Source organism: Grus americana, chromosome 11 (assembly GCF_028858705.1).
Source record: "Grus americana isolate bGruAme1 chromosome 11, bGruAme1.mat, whole genome shotgun sequence".
Classification (NCBI taxonomy): domain Eukaryota; kingdom Metazoa; phylum Chordata; class Aves; order Gruiformes; family Gruidae; genus Grus; species Grus americana.
Window position 1 is genome coordinate 7,308,198 of NC_072862.1, and position 22,939 is coordinate 7,331,136.

At 44.0% G+C, this 22,939-nt stretch overlaps 1 protein-coding gene across 2 annotated transcripts in view; it reads left to right on the plus strand.

The window, feature by feature from the left end:
• The window catches only part of LRIG1 (leucine rich repeats and immunoglobulin like domains 1), a 92,447-nt gene that overhangs the window by 50,968 nt on the left and 18,540 nt on the right, over nucleotides 1–22,939 (plus strand). For both annotated transcript variants that reach the window (XM_054837963.1, XM_054837962.1), the window contains exons 4-8: nucleotides 10,411–10,548; nucleotides 11,587–11,730; nucleotides 14,007–14,150; nucleotides 14,972–15,115; nucleotides 20,087–20,230. In XM_054837963.1, the coding sequence (XP_054693938.1) occupies nucleotides 10,411–10,548; nucleotides 11,587–11,730; nucleotides 14,007–14,150; nucleotides 14,972–15,115; nucleotides 20,087–20,230 (714 nt within the window). The remainder of the gene's footprint in view (nucleotides 1–10,410; nucleotides 10,549–11,586; nucleotides 11,731–14,006; nucleotides 14,151–14,971; nucleotides 15,116–20,086; nucleotides 20,231–22,939) is intronic.

Sequence of the window (22,939 nt, forward strand, 5' to 3'; positions counted from 1 at the left end):
GCAGAGAAAAATAAGTTGGGGAGAGAGGAAGAATTAAGAGTTGATGGCAAAAGAAAAAAGTCTAAAAATGGCTCATTGTTTAAGACTTAAAACATCTTCTCCTGTCCAATCCATGTACTGCAGATCACATGCTGTGTGGAAGCAGCTGCTGAACAGAGGGGTGATTAGCATAAACAACCCAGGGAAAGGGATTGGACTTTCTGTAACTCTTCAGGTGCCCTGGAAAAGGAACACCTTTTGGTGGTATTATTGAAGATGGCTTGTGTTTTTTCCCCTCCAGATTATGTTCTTGAGACAACTGTCCTCTTTTTTTGAAATAAGAGGAAATGGAGAACTAAATGATCTTATTAAAGAAGCTTGAACAACTTACTGGCTAAGTGGTGGTGGTAAATGCTTACCACTGATTTTTACAAGATAGGCTGTAGGGAAGCTTAAACAGATAGTGTTTTACAGCAGCCTGACTTAGCACAATAGCAGTTCTATTTCAGAGCTCAAATTTTCTGTTCCTCGGACCTTTTGACACCTTGTTCTGCAGTTTCCTGAAGCCATCCTTCTTATTTGACATACTTTATTAATAACAAGGTGCATAGACTTGTTAAGAAGGGCTATTTTCTTTGCTAACTTGACCATTGTTTCCACATAGGAGCTATTCCTTCTGGCAGGCTGAACAGTCTCAGCTGAGCAGAGCTCACAGTGAAGTCTGCCCAGAGGCTATCCCTGTTCTGGCGACCTTGCTGACAAGACAGATAAGCCCTTTCAACAGAGCACAAGTGTGTGTCATGTTGGAACAGACTAACCAGCCAGCCTATCTACATCTCTAAAGTGTTAACAGGAGTTTGACTGGCCAGTCAAAAATGTGTTTCTCCAACTGCTGCCTTCTTCAAGGGGCAAGTCTTTTAGCAACTTCTGCAAGTTCCATGAGACTTAAGAGTTTAGTCTGGAGAACAGACATATGCGAGTGTGTTGTCCTTCATTTACCTGCCTTAACATCAGGGTCGCAGAGCTCTTGTGTAGTTAAATCCACCTGTTTTCATTGTGCTCCTGGCAAAGGTGGGGAAGGCCCTTCTGTCACATCATGGCTTTCAGGCACAAACAGTGCATGCTATCAAGAAGTCTGCTTGTAATTACAGTTTGGATTAATGTCCCAGCATCATGGGCAAAGTCGTTACATTTGGTTTGTGCTTAAATTGCTTCTCTGCTTGTATATTTTCCCCTCCTCACTCCTGTGGAGAGACAAAAGCAAAACAAAGCCACCCACAACACACATGCACTCACTAGGCTGTGGTGGATCATCTTTACTTTGATCATTTATTACACAAAGAGAAACTAAAATCAGCATCAGGATTTAAGGATAAAAGTGCCTATATGCCCTGTGATCCTGGACCCTATTGGCTTTCAAATGAAAATGCTGCCTTTGTTGATTAGAAGCACAAAACTTGCCTGAGATGAAAATGAAAAGAGGCTGCTGTCTCTGCTTGGGAGTGGGACAGGGTAGCTGCTCCAGCTTCTGCTCTGGGCTAGTTAAATTGACATCTGGGCTGGATCTGATTCTTAGTGTCTGTTCCTCCTCACCACAAACCTGACTCATCTTTGAGGCCAGTGATAAGGATGTGGGGGGAAGTAGGCAGCAGCCCTGACATGTAGGGGCTCCTTGTGCTGAGTGCTATGCAAGTGTGGGGCCGTGGAGAGCAGGAACTCATCAGAGCAGCAAACCAGTGGGGGTGAAGCTGGGCTCGCTCTTGGCTTCAAGGACTGATTTATGTGTTTAATTTGTGATGGAAAATGGAGTTTGGCTGGCATGTATCATCAGCAGAAGAAAGCCCTTGAGGTAAAAGTGGAAGAGGAAAAGCCAATGGCAGAGCAAGAGAGTAGCAGACCAAAGGCATAGAACATAGAAACACTGACCTGTCATCTGCCAGCCACTGAATGACCCCTTTCAGACACTGATGCAGCCCTTCCTTCAGAGAGGCTCTGCTGAGCCCCATGACCCCATTCTGTCAGTGAAGAGCCATGTGGTTTCCTGCATTCTTGTGTGAAAACTGCTGTTTACCTCATATGATTCTCTTCCTCCTAATCCCATAGGACAATGTTCCTCCTTAGCAGAGTTCAGCATCTGCAGGGCCTCTCCTCTCCTTTGCAGCCTTTCTCAGTGCTTGCTTGAGACTAAGGTCAGGGAACATGTGAAGGTGGAGGGTGATGAGCAGTGGTTTGAACTGTGAGCTGGAGAAGAGGGTGAAAGACTAGCACAGCTATGACCGTTCACAAATGGACTGTTTCAAAACCAGCACTGATTATGCTCTCAGTGACTTAGAGGTGTTCTCCTTTCTGTGTGCCAGAGAACTGGCTGGACTGCATTACAAGTTGGGCAGCCCCTGCTGAAGATCCCTGGCCCCAACCCTAGCAGGAGCATCATCCCATTTGAGGGATTCACACAGGGACTCTGAAGATAATTGCTGAGATGTTTTGAGGTAGAGCTGCACACAGGGAGGCAAGGGTGTGCTCTGGTATTGAGTTTGTAAAAGTTCAGGAAAGCTCCTTAGAGAGAGCCTGTGACAATGAAAGATGCTTTGCGGAGCCTTTTTAATGGATCTGTGCCCTTTGTGACTTACATCATTTAAAAAGCCTCTGTGGAGTACAATCTTCATGAAACATCCAGTGTAACCAGATGACAGCAGAAACTCTGGTCCTCTTGGAACCACCCTGTTGCTGATGTGAAGACTGTGCCCATAACAGAGACTGTCTTGTCTTCAGGAATCTTAATTTGCTTTGATGTCATAACAGGTTGTGCAATCTGCTGAGGAGATAAGACAGCCTCTGTTTTAGAGATGACTAACTTAAATCCTGCCTGTCCCACACATTTTACTCTGCTAATGGGATTGAATGCCAAAGGCTTAGGAAGTTGTATGTTGCAAAAAACATCCAAAAATCATATGGTGGCAAGTCAAAAAAAATCTGGTTGAGAGTAAATGCAGATCAAAGTGAGGGAGAGAGCTTTTAAAGATTACATCACTTACCTCAGTGGATCTAACACACAGTGTAAGGTCATGTAACAAGTCAGAAAGTTTACATAAATATTGGTAGTGCAGGAATATCTGAAGAGAATACACATCTCACTGGATGTGGTGGTTTTGGTTATGTTAGGAGAAAGGCTTTCCTTCATGCAGTTGATACTGAACCCAACAAAAGCTCTTAATGAATGTTCATCAAATCCAGGCCCTTGGTTATGTCCAGCTGCTCTGAAAGCCAGCTTCTTTCTGAAAAGTGTGCTTGATCTTTGCATAACTCTTATCCATGTGGCTGCCTCACGAAAGAGTATGAGAGCATGCCTGGCAGGAGGATAACATCTGCCCATGTTCAGGTGCCCAGGGCCCAAGGATGCTCTGAGGCCATGCTTGGATTGCACCAGGGTTGGCAGTTGCAGTCCATCAATGTGAGACAGATGAGTTCGGTCCTGTCGGTGGCCACAGAGAAGCCCTTAATGGGTAGTGAAAACATAGCCCTTGAGTCACACTGGTCTCACATGAATAGTCCTGTTGACTGCAGTGCAACTATTTGTGTGAGTAATAGTTTGCTTGTGGGAATAAGGAGTTCATAACCCAGCCCTTTGCAGTGTCACTGACTTGACTTGCAGGTGGCTGCTGCTCCCAGGTCCAAAGGGATGAATGAGCAAATCCCATCTCCCAGACTGCTTTCTGACTCCAAATGTTAATGACCTGGAACAGAAATGCAGTCACTTCACCATGAAAGGTTGCAATTTTTTTTCCGTTAAAAAAACCAAAACAAACACCAACAAAACACATAAAAAAAACTCCCTGAACCCATCACACCACTTTTTCCTCAAACCCCCTGTCTGTCCCAGCCTGCATGTAGCTATGGCTAGTTTGCTAACCTAACCCACCAACACAAGGCAAGAATGTAACCTGATGTATTAAAGCCTCCTGAAATAAATCAGTTTTGAAGCTGATGTACAGCAGATGGAGAAATTCCTTTAGACTTTCTGCCATAGTTTGATATAGTTGATATAGCTCTGTCAGTCTGTTCTTGCTTTACACTTATGTATGATAGTTTTAAATGAAAACAGTGTAAAATGGTCACAGAATTTTGTTTGCTGCTTCTTAGAAAGGCTTTTTTCTGAAGGAGTACTAGGGAGAGGGAAGATGCTCACATACAGGCTCAGGCAGAGCATGTAAGGCTTTAAGGAAGAGGTAGGATACCTATAGAAATAACACAAGGGTATCTTTTTTTGGTGTTTTTTTTTGTTTGGTGGGGGGTTTTGTTGGTTTTTTTGGCGTGGGCGCTTTTTTTTTTTGTGTGTGTGCACCTGACCCTAAAATGCAGTGGCTGCCTGCCTTGTTGTGCATGCAGCCAGCACCTGAACAAACAGAGCTGTATCTGCGGCAGCCTGGGAATCTGCCAGGATTCCTCAGGGAAGGAGTGATTCAGAGCATCTGAGAAAAGTGGGGGCTGCTTCCATGCATCCTTGCTTCCTGCCTGGACAATAACCCATGCAGCCTCACTCTGAAAGGACAGTGGGACTGTTCCTATAAGCAAATACAGTGTATGTTGTGTTGGATAAAATGTACATTCTCGTAAAGGTACAAAATCTTGAGCCTTGTGGCTTATCCTGGCAAGGCTGAGACGATAGTGCAAAGTGACAGACAGCTAGTGGGGCTTTCCCGGAGCAGTTGGGAAGCTTGAGGGTTTATGCACTCTAGGCCGTTCAGTCTTTCAGGGACTGCGTAGGAATGGTGTGCCACAGATTTCCAGCGTGTCACCTGTATGTTCATCTTCTGCTGCAGAGATAGCTTCATTGCTCCAAAGCAGATCTTTCACAAGTTCCAGTACAGCAGAGGAATCTTTCTGGAATAAAAGTCTTTAGAAGGAAAAAATTTTTTGAGTAACATGTTAAAATTATGCAAGAAGTTGTGCATTGATAAACTGCATGAACTTTGAGTCAAAGCTGACGTTTGTGTCACAATGACATTCTCTTCCTTCTCTCCATACTTTAATAAGAAGCACTTTGGACAGATCTTCAGTTGTTGATTGTAATAACATGACTAGAACAAACAGCAACATTTACGTTGCTGCTGTTGTAAACACAAACGCATCCTCCACATTATCAGTTCCCTTTCATCCTTGTCAGGAAAATTACTCAGGCATTGCATTCCACTCTGAAACTATGGTTATTTTTTTAAAGGTTCTTTTTTTTTTTTTTGTGTATAGCAAGTGATTGCCTAAAATCAGGTGGCAGATCATCTCAGGTGAGAGTGTAGGAACCCATGTCTTAAAACTTCTCTAGTGTTTCTAGGAGGATCAATATTAAGTCTCAATCTTCTCTGAATTGAGAAGGTGGAGGAGGAGCGCAGGTGATTCCAGGCATCGGTTAGTCACAGTGTATATGATCCGTCTCCTGTTATGGTGCCTTTGATCTTGCTCTCTTTGCGTGGCCTGTCTCTGACACCAAACCTTGCCTGTCCTTCAGTAGCAAACCCCGTAACTCTTTCTGGCTCTAGCATTTGGTTTCTTCAATACTTTCTAAGTATGGAAATATTAACCAAATCCTGAACTTTTTATTTTAATCTCTCTGTTTCTAGTCTTATGATCTCCCTCATATGCTAGTTTTAAAAATGTGCTTGTGTATTAATAGAACCCTACCCGAGGTGCAGAGCCTCTCTTTTGAAGCTTGATTTTATTTTTGATGCCTATAACAGGTGTTGGTTTAATAGGTTTGCTGTATTACAGCTTGCTTTTTTTTTTGTGAGCCCAGCCAGCTCTGTAAGCTGACACGACATGAAGGCCAAGCATGTGACTTCTCCTGCCTTTAGCCTTGCTTCACACCAAACATTTGCGCTGCAGACTCCCAGCAGCCAAGGCAGCCTTAATTCAAGCTTTGTCTAAACCAGGAGGTTTTGTGCTGATTGTATTTAAATCACTCCAACCAAAGCCCCTTCTACATTCCCATCTGAGGGTCTACATGCTTTGATTTTCCGCTGTCAGCTTTCTAATGGGCAGCTGCTGAGGGGAAGTGAATGTGGCTTGAACAACAAAGGAGTGTGTTTGTGCTGCTCTCTGCATCAATTTCACACAAGTAGTTTGAAGCCACGGTCTAAATTAAACTGATTAGTGTTCTCCAAAGGACAGGCTCACTGCAAAGGGGAAGGTGAATTCTTCTCCTATTAGGTCTAGTGGAAAACGTTTCACAGCCTGTTTATCAAATAAATATTCACAAAGACAATTTGAACGAGGAAACCCATCGGGATTAAAGTGTAACTTTACCTCTAAAATACAAGCTGAGATTCCTGGAAACGCTGCAAGCTTTTGACTTTGCGCCACCTGTTGTTTTCCTGCCACCCCCTTCGGCTCCCTCCCGACTTAGAGCAAACCCAAACACGCTTTGGCTTTGCTGGAACATTTTCCTTGTTTTTCTGTCTCTCAGCAGCCCGGAGGAGCGCAGAGAGCGCGTTCACTTCCTTACGTGGTCCTCATTGGCTTGGTTCAGCAAAGAGCCGGCTGAGGTTAATCCAAATCTCCTCTAATCCTGAAGGGTCTATTCAAGAGCAGTGCAAAGTGCAAGGGCTAAGAGGCTGCAGTACCTGGGGGTATTGACCAGGGGTGCAGGCGCGTTAAGCGGCGGTGGCTGGAGGGTAGCTATCCTCAGCTCTCCTCCCTTCATTTGCAGCTGTAGCTGGTGCTGACCCGAGGGTGAAGCAGTTCCTGAACAAGTGCCATATGTATTGCAACTCGCAGTCTGAAAGTAATCCATTGCTGACTTTGAGTTTAGCACTAAGGTGTTACAGTTCAAGGACTGTGTTAGCTGCAAATGGAGTGTTTCTGGGAATGAGGTTGGGTATGAGCTGGGAAGTTCAACTGTTTTAGCCAGATCCTCCCATATTCATGAGCAAACCCAAGTGGACTTGGATGGGCTCCTTAGTTCCTGTGATTTCTTTTGCACTTGAGCTGCTTTCACTCCAAATTCTTAGTCCTCAGTGAAGGCAGTCCTGCATCATCCTAGTCTGGCAGTGCATTCCCGTACACTTTGGTAAACCAGAGGTAGAGAGGGGTTAAGAAACTTGCCCAAGGCAGATGAGTCAGTGCCAGAGCTGGGAATAGAAACCAAGAGACTTGGCTCCTGCTCCAGGCTCTAATTGCTCAATCTCACATTGAACCCTGTCATTGTATACTCTTGAGGTAACACTGACTGAAGTGAGACAGGGAAAGCTGTTTCCAGGCTGTGATACCTAAGGAGTGGGGAGAAGAAAAGACACCTGGAGGCAAATTGGTTGTAGACGCACTGATAATTTGTGCTTTAAAGCCTGGTTTCGACAATTGGTACTAAAATCTGATCTGCCACCTTTGAAGCTAAGGAAATGTAAACTAAGGAGCTAGTTGGGAAAAATCCAACCCTTTTCCAGTCACTGCTAAATGGGAGAGGCAAAGTCATAACGTCACTGCTCTTTTTTTCTATAAAACGCCCTTGCGATGAGATCGGGAACAAAGGCAGATGAGCTGAAAGGATCTAAGTAATAACAGGAGGGGTTAAATCACATTTCAGCTCTTACTTGAAAGAATGAAAAATAAAATGTAATCAAGCTAGTAAAAGGTTTGGACGACGTTGTGTTCGTATCACATGCTGTGTATAGGAATAGTCAGCCGGGCTGGTTTTGTTTGAAGTGCAGTGCTTTGAGAGGGTGCAGTGCTTTGCAGCAAACTGCCTGACATTCCCCAGCTGGGACTGGCCGCATGCGGATGGTGTTTGGAGCTGAGGGTTACATTTGGAGTCAGCCCATGTTTGAAGGAGAGAGAGAGAAAGGAGCCTGTTTCTTTCCTGTGTTAAATAATGCATCCATCTAATTTGCCAGCTGTAGCACGTGAAAAGCGAGAGGCAAACAGAAGTCACCTGGAAACTGTGAACGTGGCTCAAACAAAATTGTACTTTCCTGTCGTTTTCTTCCCTTCTTAAAGTCTGTCCTCTGGGATGGGCTGGGAGATCTGGCAGGCAGGCAGATTGGATATATGTTGTACAACTAAAGCACAGAAATATTAATACTCAAAAAAAAAAAAAAGTATTGGCTTCTGAAGAGCACTTCATATCCAAACTTACTCTGTGCTCTCACTCCCTTGCAGATTTAGCTGCCCTGCGCAGGAATCGTCTGGTAATTTATAGATTCTTCACGTTCATTTGTACAAACCTTCATTTCCTGTTAATTTACGGCCAGATTCATCTCAGCCATCACAGCCTAGATGAGATCAGAGTTGAACTCATAGCTCGTGCTTCAGGACAGCTATGGAAAACATGCTTGGGGTTTGCTTTCACTTATGTCTGTGTTGAGGTACTTTCCTGAATCAGGGTCACACACGCATTTAATGGACTCTTTTATTTTGAGGAGGAAATAACATTGAAATTTTTGAACTTGCTGATTCTAATAATTGAGGCTTTGCAAAACAAACTAATCCGTGGGGAAGAGAAATCCCCCTCACCCATGTGTTCAATTTATGGAGGTCACGAAATTCTAGATATAGTGAGTTTTTCTGTATTTTAGTCATACTATTAGCATAAATTCACTGAAGCTCTGTTCCATTATGTCCCATGGATGTGAAAATGCAGTCTTTATTCCTGACTGTAAATGAATATTGGTCACTTGGATAGTAGCTATATCATTGCCTTTTATACAGTTTGTGGTTGCAGAGGCCTGTGTGCCTGTAACCCATAGAATAACCAGTTTGGGAACATAGGTTAATGACTCTCCTTTGATTTTTCTGACGCCTTTTTGCACCACATTAGCAGTACATTGCTATAGTGGTGTCAAATTTGTCCTTAATGATTTGTGAGCTTACACTGAATTAATTAAGTAGCATTTAAACTCTTTAGTCAAAGCAGCATTTCTGTGAATGTTGAATGTTTCCCGGTGTGAGTGAGGATCGTGTGCTGGCTGTTCAAAGGGTGAGTCTCCAGAAAGCGAATTGTTCTGGAGATGCAGTTTTTACCCTCTTCCTGTTACAGAGACCAGCAAATGTGGTGGTGAAGCAATCTGGTTTTAGTAACAGGGAGGGTAAAGGAGCAGATCACGGTGCGCGGAGGAGGTCCCTATTAGTATTTTCTGTTGAGAAAAGAGGTTTTCTTTGAAAGGGGCTTGTCTGAACCCCTGGGAGAGCCTGAAATGGAGGTGAGGCTGGAGAAGATGGGCTCCCAGACACCCATCGGCTTCACTGCCTGGAAGGCTGTGGTCAGCTTACCCATCAGTTTTTTGTTTCAGAGAGCTGATGCTTTGTTGGGAGAGCTGGGACGTCCCAGTTTGTATTCAAGAGTGCTTTCACTGGCTGCTGTGTCTCCTCTTCTGGTTACTCAGTGGGTAGCCATCCAGATGAAGGCACAGTACTTGTCTGAACCCTCTCTGCTATTGCTCTGCTATTATTCAGCAAGTTCTCAAGTGTCTGGTGAGCGTCTCTGTTTGGAGTGCCTCACTTGCAGCCTTGCCAGTAATATCAGTGACTGGTCTAAATTCACATCAGGCATATGCTCTACTTCTTGTGACTAATGCACAATGTATTTTTTAAATTGGTTACTGTTCTCTCTACTGATTCAGGCCAGAAAGGAGTCAGAGGAAAGGACTCGGGATTTTTAGTTAGACCTTGTTGAGTACAGATGAGGTCTAGAGGTATTTAACTGTTTGATGCTGAGGACAGCTTGTAGTACTTTCTCTAAAGAAAAATGTTAGATTGAATCCTTCAGGCTGGTATTGGTAAGGCAGCAAACACAGCTGATGGTTATAGGGTCTGATCCTGCAGTCGCAGAGCACTGGCACTGCAGTGTTGTCCTAATTGCACAGTGGGTCAAACAAGCCCTTTTACAGTATTTCTGTGCATTACATATCATTGTAACATAGCCTAAAGCTGGGAGGTTTTAGAAGGATTCTTAGGAATTAAGGGAACAACGTTTTGTAACTTTTGCTTGAGTTTACTTATCTGTTGCCTGCAGGCAGCTCTGAAAATCCCATCCTCTGTGTAAAGTGTTGGCAGGTTGCTTAAACCGTTGATCAGCACTCCTTGCCTGCGCAATTAAAATCCAGCCCTTCAGTTCTTGCATGTGACAAATCCATTGTGGAAATGCAGGCTCGTAGGAGACCAAGCCCAAATTACTGGAAGGAAGGCTGATGAATGGAGTCAATAGTTCTGTAGAAGGGAAAAGTCTTGTACCATACCGGAAAAAGTGTCTGGAAGTTTGTAAATATCTGTAAGCTAGTCTCTAACCATAGGAACAGCATGGAGATTAGGGAAGATCTCTCTGGTGTGGGTTTCTTCTCAGACAGCTGTTGAACAAGCACCGTTAAGTCTGAATGTATGAACTCAGGGGCCAGCCTGTGGGCCTAAAGAGAACTAAATTGTCTCCATTTCTCCTCCTGACCATTTCAGGCATCACAACAGGATCCGCAGCATTGAAGCAAGTCAACTGAAGCCCTACGTTACCCTGGAAACGTTGGACCTGAGTTTCAATGACATCACGGAAATCCGAAACGGCTGCTTTCCACAGGGACTTCATATAAAGGAGCTGTGAGTTTTTCTAGTTGGGAACAGCTTTTGTTGAGTTACCACAGCAGAGAAAAGGGCCTCAAACCTTCTTTAAAAAAAGGAGAGGGATTGAACACGCAAAGTCTGGGGTTAGTCATCAGGATTTTAAGTGCAAAGGAGAATTGGAAGGCAGCACGTTGTCCCTACTGTCAGGTTATTTTTTGAGGTCTGTCTTTGGTTTCTGATGTATACGTAAAGAACACAGATTATTAATTGTGTTGCATGGGAATGTTGCAACAGAGAAAAGGTATCCTGCATCCTTCAGGTATAAGTGTCTTTACAGACACCTAGAAGCCACAAGAACTGTCTGTGTCTCTTCCCCAGTGGGAAATGTATATGCTGTTTCCTAGATCAGCCTGTGTGCATCTGGAAGAGGGGAGGGGGAATGACTATTTCATCATTAAAATGGCTACTGAATGTTAAGAACAGGAATCTCTCATTGGTTATTTGAAGAAAACCAGGGGTTAAGCAGAGTAACAGCCTCCCCATAGAAATGTTTGCCTCTTCAGTGAAACATAAAATAATCTGTGTTTTAGGTACCTTTGAAGAGGTGCAGACAGATAATCTGCTTGCATTAAAGTTTGCATCAAAATTTCAGCCTCTGGTTGTAAGAGGATATAAGAGAGTGGTGTTGTGACTGATGTTTGCCTGTTACTCTGTAAAAACAGCCTCTGTGGCTAAGACTAGGGTCCAAGTAAGAAAGGGCCCTGGGACAGATGCTGAGGGGAATAAAGGGGAATGAATAGAGTCATCCTGCATTGGAATATTCTCCAGTTTCCGGCTGCCAATCCCAATTGCCTTGCTAAAAGTAGGAGGGTGTCAAAGAGCTCTTGGGAAGTGTGCAACACTTTTCGACATTCGTCACGTGGCTCTGGGAAAGGCACTGTGCTCTTTGTGCAGCCAGAAATCCGACTGATTTGAAGCCACGTAATTTCACTAGCCTGTCTGGAGACCAACCAAATACTGATAAAAGGAGATTTCTGACAGAACTGTTCATTTTTCTGTTGTGATTTATTGCAGCTACCTGGGGAGCAACAGAATCAGCACCCTGGAGCCTGGTGCTTTTGATAGTCTGTCACGGTCCCTGCTAACACTTCGTCTGAGTAAAAACAGGATCACTCAGCTTCCTGTCAAGGCGTTCAGGCTACCCAGGCTAACACAACTGTGAGTAGAAATGTGCAAATGTGCACTTTAATTAAGCTCAGCCACACTTTATGGAGACAAAATGTCCCTGAGGATAAACACACCAAATGTCACCCTTCCTCACCTGCTATCTATAAAACTTAGAATACACTATGCAGTAGTCCTCTGCCAGCACCTAGTAAAACACGTTGGGAGAGGGTCCTTTTTATCTTGTAGTTACTGCCTTTTCAGGCCAGTCTTTTGATCAGGTGGGGAGGGAGGGATGCTGCAGCAGACATCAGCATCTTATGCACTTGGCAGCATGAGACAAATCTATTCCCTTAAAAAATACCAGTGTCTGTGGTGCAAGACAGGTTTGGAAGATATTTCTGTTGTGAGCGACAGCTCAGCTACCATGTTAGTTTTTCAAGACCACACAGGTATCTTTATGTGGCAATAAAAAAGTAATGACGGAAGGTTGTTAAACTGTGTGGTGATACTTGGGCAGAGAAAAAAAGCACTCTAGATGAGTTAACACACACATCATTGTTATCCTGCCTGCTGTCTGTATGGCAGGACCTGTATGGGGACACATAGACATCTGCAGCTATAAATATGCTTTATGTGTAAAATAGTAGCACTAATGGTTTAGCTTTTCCCTCCTGCTGCTGTTGGAGAAATAGTCCCAACCTGAGGCCTGTTGCAGTCTTTCCATCAAGTTTGATAGGCAAAAGGTCAACCTCTGTCTGTTAACTTAAAGTCCCCAAAAGCTGTTGGAACTCACACCTCTAAATGGCAACCTCTTGACAAATCCTTAAGCCAAGATGTGTCTAAGGAATGGGTGTGCATTTGTGCTTGCATACATGTAGGATTTGTAGCCAATTTGGGATTGAGCAGTGTGACACAATAGCATGTGCATCTTAAGTCTCTTGCCTTTCAGTTGGAAGTTACTGTGCATTGACAAGAGAGCTTGTAATCCACTGTGTTTGTCTGCATCATGTGCAAAACTAATAAAAACGAATGTCAACTCAGTCTGTTTAGGAACGCAGTTTTCACTGAAAGTTGGGAGTAATTGGTACTCTTAAAGATAGTCTCACAGCTGGTTGTTTAACCCTATAGATAAACATGAATGAATTGCAAGATATACAGACTTGATGTGTTGTAGAATTTGTGTACAGTTCTTTTTCTGGCAAAGAGTAGTTCACTAATAGCCTAGGAAGTGCAGTAAGGCAAGAGTCTTTAGGACTGAAAACTTTTTAATTGCTTACTTGACTTTAATTACACTCCACTTGAGTGCAAGTTCAACATTGTTTTTTTAGGCAGTTAAAAAGTAAGCTTAAAGTTCCTACAGCTTCCTCATCTTTTCCAAAACAAGTTCTGATGTTGTAACCTCCACCATTTTCTTCAACACAAACGCTGAATTGGGAACTACCCTCAGGTTAGTCTTGTATGTACAGAAAGGTATTTGTTTTAAAAGCTCTGTCTTCAGCTTTAATGCATTGTGTTGATGAAGTTTTCCACTGACTTTATGGAACTGGGTTTTCACCTGGGATGTCTGAGTCTAGCAATCCATAATACTGTTTGATATGAGTTGGTAAAGCATGCTGTGACAATGTTTGTATTGCTATTTGGAAAAAAAATATTCCCAAGATTTAGGGGTCCCTCCCACCCAGAGGGGAAAAAAGATTTAATGAACCAGTTTGGAGAACTTTGTATACACAATACTAAGACTGCGTTGTTATTGGAAACAACTTGTTTCACTCTTTATTAGTTTCTTATAATAGGCAAAAATGTGAAATTTGTCAGGGGAGCTGAAAGCTTTCCTTTCAAACTTAGCCATAAAATTTTCTCTTGGGCTCACAGTTCTTATGGCACCAGCTTGTTTTAGAACACGTTTTAACTGGGCGATTGCAGGTCCTGTAAAAACAGTGGATTGAAAGGGAAATAATGCTCATGTTTAACTGTATTGGTTCAAATGGTGTCTATGCTTGAGAGATGACGACGTGTGAAAATTGATGAAAAGGATAAATGGCTTAAAAGAAATGCAGAGAGAGGAGGGATGAAGAGGAATTGCCACACTGTCTCTGTTATTTCTTTATAGTGAAAGTCTGTCCCAGGGTGAGTTTATTTAAGCGATCACACCCAGCTGACTTCCCTGGCCAGCTCTGGGATTGAAAGTTTCCGGTGCGATTCTCCTCTCTCCTGGGAACCGTTGACAGAGGAGTTGTTGGCATTGCTGTCCCCATTGTATGCTGCACAGATGATTTTGTGAGAAAGGACTGGGATTTAATAAACTTGTATGGCCTTGGTGATTTTAGGGAGCTGAACCGGAATCGCATCCGCCTGATCGAAGGCCTGACATTCCAGGGACTGGACAGCTTGGAAGTCCTGAAACTGCAGCGCAACAACATAAGCAAATTGACTGATGGGGCTTTCTGGGGTCTAGCCAAGATGCAAGTCCTGTAAGTTGGAGAGACGCGCTCTTTTCCCTTAGACTTCACCTGCTATCATGTCCTTCTCTGCATTTTAGCAAGGACTCCCATCAGAGACCTGTGGCCACCTGTGCCAGTCCTCATGCTTCTTTCTGTGTCCTGCACACACAGAGCTCTGCCATGCTATAGCAGCTTCCATTTGGTTGACCCACAGTTTACTAAAGCTCATTGCTTTCCAGGTGTTCAATAAAGAAGTCCTGTTTTTCAAGCTGTGCGGAATTCCTTTGAAAGTTTGACGATTTGAACATTCAATAAGATCTCAATTGGTCTTTAAATAAAAGCTCATCTGGCTTCTTCAGATTTGTTTTGACTGATACATGGAAACTATGTGTTGCAGACCTGATTATTCTGCCTCTTGGGATACCTAGAAACCAAGCTGGCCTATCTGAGTGATGTGTTCTTTCCGTACAAGAGAACAAATTGAATAGTCATTGCAGAGAAATGCTTGAAACTTCCAACATGATTGGCTTTCAAGTGTGTTTTCAAGGCTGCAAGTGATCAAGGCAGCATGATTCTGGATGCTGCTGTCACACAACTGAGACTCTGCAAATACAAACTTGAATGGGATGCTTTAAGCCCAGTTTATTTGCAGCGGAGCGTACCTCTGCAGTCACAGCGCGTTCTGGTATTTCCTTTGTGTTGTCCTTGAATTTCTATCCTTCACTTGCACAGGAAATGCCCACACATGCCCACGTGGGTATGTAGAAGAGTGTGTAGGAATGGCTTGTTGCAAATTCTTCAGCATTTGACCAGTGCTGTTTGTCAATTCCTTCTGATTTTTTTCTCCACAGCCACCTGGAATATAACAGCCTGACAGAAGTAAACAGTGGCTCTCTCTATGGCCTTTCATCTCTGCACCAGCTTCACCTCAGTAACAACTCCATATCCCGCATCAACCCCGATGGCTGGAGCTTCTGTCAGAAGCTCCATGAGCTGTAAGTTGGTTTCTTTGTGGTTGGTTGAGCAGGGTTTGATGCTGATGTAAGGTTGGGAGGAAAAGGGAGTAAGGATTTTTCCCAATTACATGGCCTATAGCTCCCGCTGTATCAACCTGTAGAAATACAGGAACTGCAGCCTCGAAAGTGATGCTCTTGTTATTCATGATGTTGTGACCTTCAGAGCACCCGATTAAAATATATTTGCACCAGGAACAAAGACTAGAACCTGCTAAAAGTATACAGTGCCAAAAGACCTGGAGAGTTTGTGATCTGTGGCTCGCCAACGCTTTTTAGCTAGCTGGTTATGAGACATGCATGGCTTGCCATATAATGACCATACAGCCTGAAGGAAGCTTTGCTTTATCCTCTGTATTTACAAAGAACAATCATGTTTTTAACCAGCAGAGATTTGGCCCTTTAAAGGCAGTTCTCCTTGTTTCTCCTGTTTACACTTTACCCTTCCTGTAGGGCTCAGTTGTTGAAAAGTAAATACATTGGCTTTTCTCTCCTGAGATTTCCAGCTGTGAATACAGTCTCTTTGATAAATGAAAGAAAGCCTTGCTGCTGAGGACAGCCCCACAAGGGTCTCTTTTGGGTCTGTGGCACTGCTTAATGCCTTTTTGAGGAGACACACATGGACGCTTACAGTATTTACAGAAGTAGCTGTCATCCCCTCGGTGGGACTGTGGAAAGATTCACTTTTTTCTTTGGAGAACTTGACACATGTGGTTAGCGGAACTGTAATTCATTCTACTTGGTGCTGAGAAATCTCTTGTTAAACATTGTTAGGGGTTCCTCTACCCACCAAAAAGCAGTATGGTAAAGCAGCTTCCCGCTTTGAGAGGCCTCACTCTGGACTCAGACTAAAGGTTGGTATCTGCCTACCAAGCTGTGACTCCCTAGTCTTTGGGGATATGGATTCAAGAGAGAGGTGGACATGACACATGTCATTCTTTTATGTTCAGAAGCTGTAGAATTAACATGTTAGCCCAGTGACTGTGATCTTCTGTTGAATCCAAATTATTAATTCAGATGTGGATTATTTTTTGTGGCAGAAGGGGAAATACTTTATTTTTGGTTTTAGTTAAATACATATGTGATTATTTACTTACCTAATTTTTCAAATTGCTGTGAAACTGCCCGTGCCTAAAGGGCTCCTTTGCTTGGCACGGTGCTTCACATGCAGATCCTCAAGTGATACTTCACTAGATTAATGCAGTGGCAATGGAGAAATCTTCAAGGCAACAGATCAGAATCGGCACTACACTCCACCCATGGTCTGCTTAAATCTAAAGCATCTAAAAAGGGGAGTCTGCCTTCCTACGGCACTCACAGTTGGACCCCTGGAGTAGCCAAATTAAGAACCCTGCAGTGTGTTAGTAACACAGCTCTGAGACCTTTGTGCTCTCAGGGACCCAATATCCGGTGCCTGTGTTGAAGCTTTATTTCAGCCTGGGTTCAGATGGGATGGGTAAGCCCCATCTGCATCTTGCAGAAGTAATGTCAGAACTCTTTCAGAGAGAACTATGCTTGTCTTTCTACCTGACACTGTCTTTGCAAACCCTCAAGTTTTAGATGGGAGGTTGCACATCGTACTGAGTCCTTTATTTGTCAGGTATGGATTGGGATCTCTTGCCAACAAGCAGTGCTAATGGAGAGCTGTCCTGGCTTAGAGGCTGTCCTCTACAGTAACTGCAGAAACCCAGTGCAGGACTCGCTTGCCCTGCTGCAGAATGGGGTAGATTTGGAAAATGCCTGGTTCCGTGAGGTTGTAGGAGCCACTGGGGCATGCTTGGCCTGACAAACAGGATTGTGCTAGACTGTGAGGCCAGAGATGACATTAGCTGAGATTTGAAAGGTGATTATGTGGGTGTTAGCACACATCTCTGCAAAATATTGCAAGCTCTTGCAGGTGTTGTCTTTAGGGTAACGCTGCTGCAGGGAGCCATCAGATACTCCTAAATGAAACTCCCACGGCCAAAGAGTACTTGTAGGAGGGGTCTGCTCTGAAATTGAAGGGTGAGGAAAGGAAGCACTAGATACATCTAGACTGCTTCTGTGCACTTCTTTCAATGTGTATGTTTCATTCCTTATTAAAAGATCCTTGCTCACCTCCCCTGTTGCTAAATCTGCTGGGATTCAGTTATCAGAAAACACTGCGGTTGTACAGGGAATGAATTTCAAAGTCCTTGACCCAAGAAGGAGAGGTGGCCAGACCCATGCTTATCTGTGCTAAGGAAGGAGGTGGTCATCTGATGGATGAGTTGTGTCTCCTTCAGTTGTTGGGACAAAATGTGACCCCAAGGCTCTGGTCTGATGTAAAAGCTAACAAGGAAAGAGAGCTCTTGCCTTGTTAAGGGCATGAGAAAGGGCTGATTGTATTCACCAGTCAGGTGCTAGGGCATCAACATCATGGAAAAATCCACAGTGAGACCATAGGATTTAATCAGAAGTAAACGATGACTTGGCTGCTGGGTCCTTCTTTTCACTTTTTACCTGTAGTTTGGTCAATGGGAATGAAATGTGTTAGATGTACCTAGTCCAGAACTGGCTGGCAGCAGGAGCCCCAACTGCACAACACAACAGGTTTCTGGTTAACCCCTTTATGTATCGCTTTTGGCATGCTGCTCTGTGTTCTGCTCTCCCATTTCCTCGCCAGACCAAAAGGCCTGTGTAGACAAACATTTCCACTGGTTTGTTCCAGTGATTTCTCACTGGTAGAGAGATGAGAAGGTCGAGGACGCAACAGAGACCTGCTGACTTCTCTTGACCCAGATAATACAAACTGCTGAGGAGGGGAACACGCTGTTTTGCAAATTGGCCTGTCCTACTGGCAGGAAGCAGAGCCCTTACGTGTTGAAGGAAGCCACTGCCAGGTGCCATTAGCTCCTGAAATTTTCCATCTGGTTGCAGCTATTGAGAGAGCCCTCTAAAGACTGCTGCTGTCCGTCCATCTTGAGGTGATGTCAGGACGAACAGAGGGGAACATGCCTTTACCAGTTGTGGCAGGAACTTTCTGTGTAGAATCAAAAGGAACTTTTTTTTTTCTCAGCTAGGTTTAGGATTACTTTTGAACACCTTTTTTTTTTTTTTTTTTTAAGCCAAATTCTTTAATCGCAGGTGAGGACATAATTTTGACCGGATGCCAGTTCTTCATAACTAACACTACAACTTCTTGAGGAATGAAAGTATGTTGTCCCATACCTTCTTCAAACTCATTAATCTTTGCTGAATTTTTTCCAAAGCTTGCCCTCTGCCCACTCACACAGCTAAAAGATAGACAGCTCATTTGCCAAGTAAATGACATTCTCAGTGCTTCAGAGTATGTGCCTGTTTTGACTTAGGTTTTGGCTTTGCAGTGATTTTCGTGCAAGCCCTAGACACATTTTTATGCAGACTCATTAACAGGCAGTACTAGAAGAGGAATTTGGAGGTTTGGAACTCAGTGAGGTTTTTTTGTTTCTTGTTGTCTGTAAAATGAAGGATTTCAGTGCTTGTTCAAAGGTGCATAACTCCACTTTTTGAAAAGTTTAGCAGCCCAAACCCTCACATCTTTTGAAGTGACTTGTGCTCCCAAATCGCTAAGATATTTTCAAAAATCCTATGCAGCTGCCCTTTGTAGAGAGATAAGCTTGAGAAGATATAGAGTAGCAGCATGTAGATGAATGCCACTTTTTATATCCCGCAGGCAACTTGAAGCTGAGGCTATTGCTGGTCACATTTACCTGCCAGTAGCCCTGCAGGGCTTACCCAGCTGATCCCAGAGATCAGGAGGAATATACTCACAGTGGGGAGCTGTGGGTGGGTGCTTCAGGCTGAAGATCACAGACCAGTGACTCTGCCTGCTGCTACTCCCGGAGGTACCTCGTTTGATGAGACAAGCTGGCCTTCAGCATCAGCAATGCTGCAGCTTTACTGCTTGCGTAGATGGTGGTTGCATATTGTGTGAGGTGTCTGCAGTGGCTTGTAGCTTCCCATGCCCTGCCCTTGGTGTCAAATCTCAGAAGCCTCATCTGTACCCTGGCTGGAAAAGAAAACCAGCTTTCTTCCTACCAGCTTCCAAACTGCAACAGGAGTAGCGCTTAAAAAAATCTCTAAACCCAGAGATAATAGAGGCAAAGGGAAGAGATGGATGGAGAACTAGGAAAAAAACAACGCTCCAGTATTAGTCACTTGTAAGTGGAGAAGATTTCAAGCAGGCTGTACGCTCTTTGACATAGGGGAGCAGGAGGGAAGGCGGCTGGTTTACAACAGATACCTCCTTCCTGTGGATGAAAGGAAGCATTCAATTGCCTTGTGGTGAAATGCTTTTGGCTCTCAACTGGGGTGGAGCAGGCTGTGAAGACACCCACACCCAGACCCCTGGGGCTTGCTGTGCACAAGTGCAGAACGATAAGACATCTCCCGAATACAGAAGTCTGGACCCTGCCAAGAGCGCATGTGAACTTCAAAATCCATCTGTTTGATGTCACTCTCCACCTTGCAGGGTGTGGGGAAGGAGGGGACTGCTTTTTCCTGTAAGCCACAGAGAGAGTCCAAATGGGAGTGGGGATTGAACACAACCAGGACTGGTATCTGAGCGTTACCTATGCACTGAGGAAGGGTGGTGCTCCCAAGTCCTGAACTAGCCATACAGGCCATGGAGAAAGTAGCCTCTCCCCACCATAACTGACAGCATGCATAGTAGTGTATTGCTCTCATTGACTTCTGGAGGAGCCTCTCTCTGTTGCCTCTACAGAAGACTTCCATGTAACTGCTCCCTTACGGTCATCCAGGCTGCGCTATGGGTATCTTGTGGGAATATTTGCAGACTGCAGTCTTATTTCCTAATCAAGCTCTTATGTATCCACCCAGTACATATCACCTCTCATAAGGTGGTTGTGGGAGGCAGTTACTGGTTGGCACAGAGGAGTTTGGAAAATACTGGTTGAATTGACAAAGGCTGTTGTGGTTGTTTTTTTTCCTCAGAATACTCTCTTACAACAACCTCACCAGGTTGGATGAGGGAAGCTTGGCAGACCTTGGCGGACTGCACGTACTACGACTGAGCCATAATTCCATCAATCACATTGCAGAAGGTGCCTTCAAGGGACTCAAAAACCTGCGGGTCCTGTAAGTTCCACCCAGGTTTTGTCAGCTAACACCTGTCTTTCCTCCACAGTTTGTGTTCTGTCAAACTGTTAGTTGCTTTGGGTGCCTGTGTCCTCAGCATGAGACTCCCCTACATGTTGCTCGGTTGTCTTCAGCAGCTGTTGTGTTGACCCCATTATTCAACTTCAGTGAACTTGTATTTTTTTAATTCAGAATAGTTACGAGAATTGCAGTTGGACTGCTCAGTATTGTGGAGTGCTTTCAGAATAGAGGCTCCAGAGTAAAATTATAGGAACTTAGGACAGGATCCTGAATCTAGTCCAGCCGAGCAAAAATGCCTGAGGTTTCAGTCCTTCAGCTAATAGCAGAATTTCTTTTGCCATCATACTGACTTTAATTGAAATTCTTAGAAAAGGATGGTTTCTGTTGGGTCATTCTGCACTCAGGAGGAGTAGGAAATGAAGTTGCCACACTATCAAGCGAAAAGTTTAGTGTGCCCTATTACTGAATTGCAAAGTGATCCATCCAGTGGTTGCTATGGCCAGAGACTTGAAGTCACTGACCCAACATAATACCTGGAAACGTCACACGGGAAATGAGCTTGCCATCTAGAAGATAGCAGCTTCTAGATTTTAGGGCTAATAGAGACCATTGGACAGATCAATCTGACCTCCTCTGGGATGCCAGCTATCGAATTGCACTGTTATACACTGTTAAACCCAAGAGCTATGTTCGCTTGAGGTACAATCTTGCCTTAGAAACACGAGAAGATAGGAAACCCAGTTCTTTTAACTGTCCATTCCTGGAGCTGTGTTGCCTCTGTCTCCCTTATTTGTACCTGCAGAGCTGCTGGCTGCTCTCCTGCTCTCTCCAGAGGCTGTGGGCTCAGCACTTTCATCCGGCACACCACAAAGTTCTCACAGCCTGTGTTACAGCGCTGTCCAAGCTCCTAGGCGGTTGAGTCCAGCAGGCTGATTTAATTCTTCCTTCAAAAGAAAAAAACACTCTTTGATACTTTTATTCCTCTTCAGAAGCCCATTGTGGCCTGAGTAATTAAAAGGAAATGGGAACAGAAAGATCTCCCCTCTTTACAGTACTTTTTGCATCTTATTCTTTCCTTTATTGAAGTTCACAGTGAAGGAAGCAACTGGAAAGTGAGTTTGGGTTTTGTTTGCTTTTTTTCCCTTTTTTAAACTTAAGCCAAAGTCTTTCAGCCACTGGGCATTCAGAAGGGGACCTCTCTGAGGCAGCTGTCAAGACCGGAACTAAAGGTTTCCAAAGAAAAATGGAGGGGAAGGGGAGCTGGTACTTCTCTTTGCTCTGCAGTGAATGTGGAGCCTCTTTTATGTCTAAGGCCAAGGGGGGAGGAGGAGAGGGAGTGTGTGAGCGAGCTCTAATTTAATAAAGAGAAAGGCCTATTGGGTCCTGCACCTGGTGAAAAAGACCCGAGCATGCTTTAATTATGGCCTATTGTTGGGGAGCCTTTGGTGGGTGTGAAACTGCTGAAATGTGGAGCTATTCAAATAGAGGTCAGGCCCAGAGACCTCAGAGCACAATGATTAACAAGGCTGCAAGCATTCAAGCTCAGCCAGCCAGAAAGAATAGGAAATTGGCAACAGGGGCTGGGAGAGGAGTTTGAATACAAAGAGAGCTAGGCCAAAATACCCCACTCTTTTTTTCTTCTCTATTTTCACTCATTTGTTAAAAAGGTTTTTATTCCTCCTTTCTAACACTAAACCTTTGAGTTGCCTCTGGATGAACAAGCAATACCATTTTCTTTTCCTTTTTCAAGAAAACACAATGTGTGGCAGTCAATTAATAAAAGTGTGTGTCAGAGAGCTCCTACAGGCTGTTCCCACTTGTCTGTCTCTGCCATGGGAAAAGGTTTGCCGGTCCAAATACTGGTAGCCCATGGTTGAACTGAAGAGAAAAAATGTCTTAAAACCCAAACAGAACAACAGGCATTGGCTTGGCAACCATAGAGGAAATGTAGAAACTTAGCTCCAGGAGGATATATTTGCTCCTGCCCCTCTCAGATAGTGCTGAAAATGTCAGCACATCAAAGTGTCTCTCCTGGACTTGTCTCTTACGCCATCACAGCATTATGTGTGCCCAGACCCTGCAGGGATGTTGAGTTTTTAATCCATCCCTTTGGCATAGACCTACCCACAGATCACCCTGACATCCACAATGATGCTGGCTAAGGCCAGGGTTCCCCAGGCACAGGAGATTCAGATCTCACGCTGAAGCCAGCTGAGAAGCAGGAATTGTGCCTTTTGGCCATCTCCCTTTGCATCTTTAGTTCACTCACCAAAGCTGAGAAACAAGCAAAGACTGCAGCCAGCTTAGGTACTGAGAGCAAAGGTCTCAACCCCATCTCGACTCAGGAAAACCACGCCCATAGTGAAACTGTGGGATTTTCTTACTTAATTTCTGTTCTGTTCTTTTGGATTACTGTGTATTTGTGCTGCATAGCCCAGAAGCTACACTATGATGCTTTTGTCTGGAATGTTACAAAATGCAGGGGGCTTTGTTTTGGAAATATTTTTCTTTTTTGGTCTTCATATGTTTAAACTAGAAATGTTCTGATAATAATCTTCAAAAGGTGCGAAAGGAGTACTTGAGGGTTCGGAGGGTTATCTGGATGGTTTAGTTTGCTTTGTTGTTGGTTTTTGCTAGGTTTTAAATCAGAATGATGTAACAAAACAAATAAAGCCTATTTATTTTTTC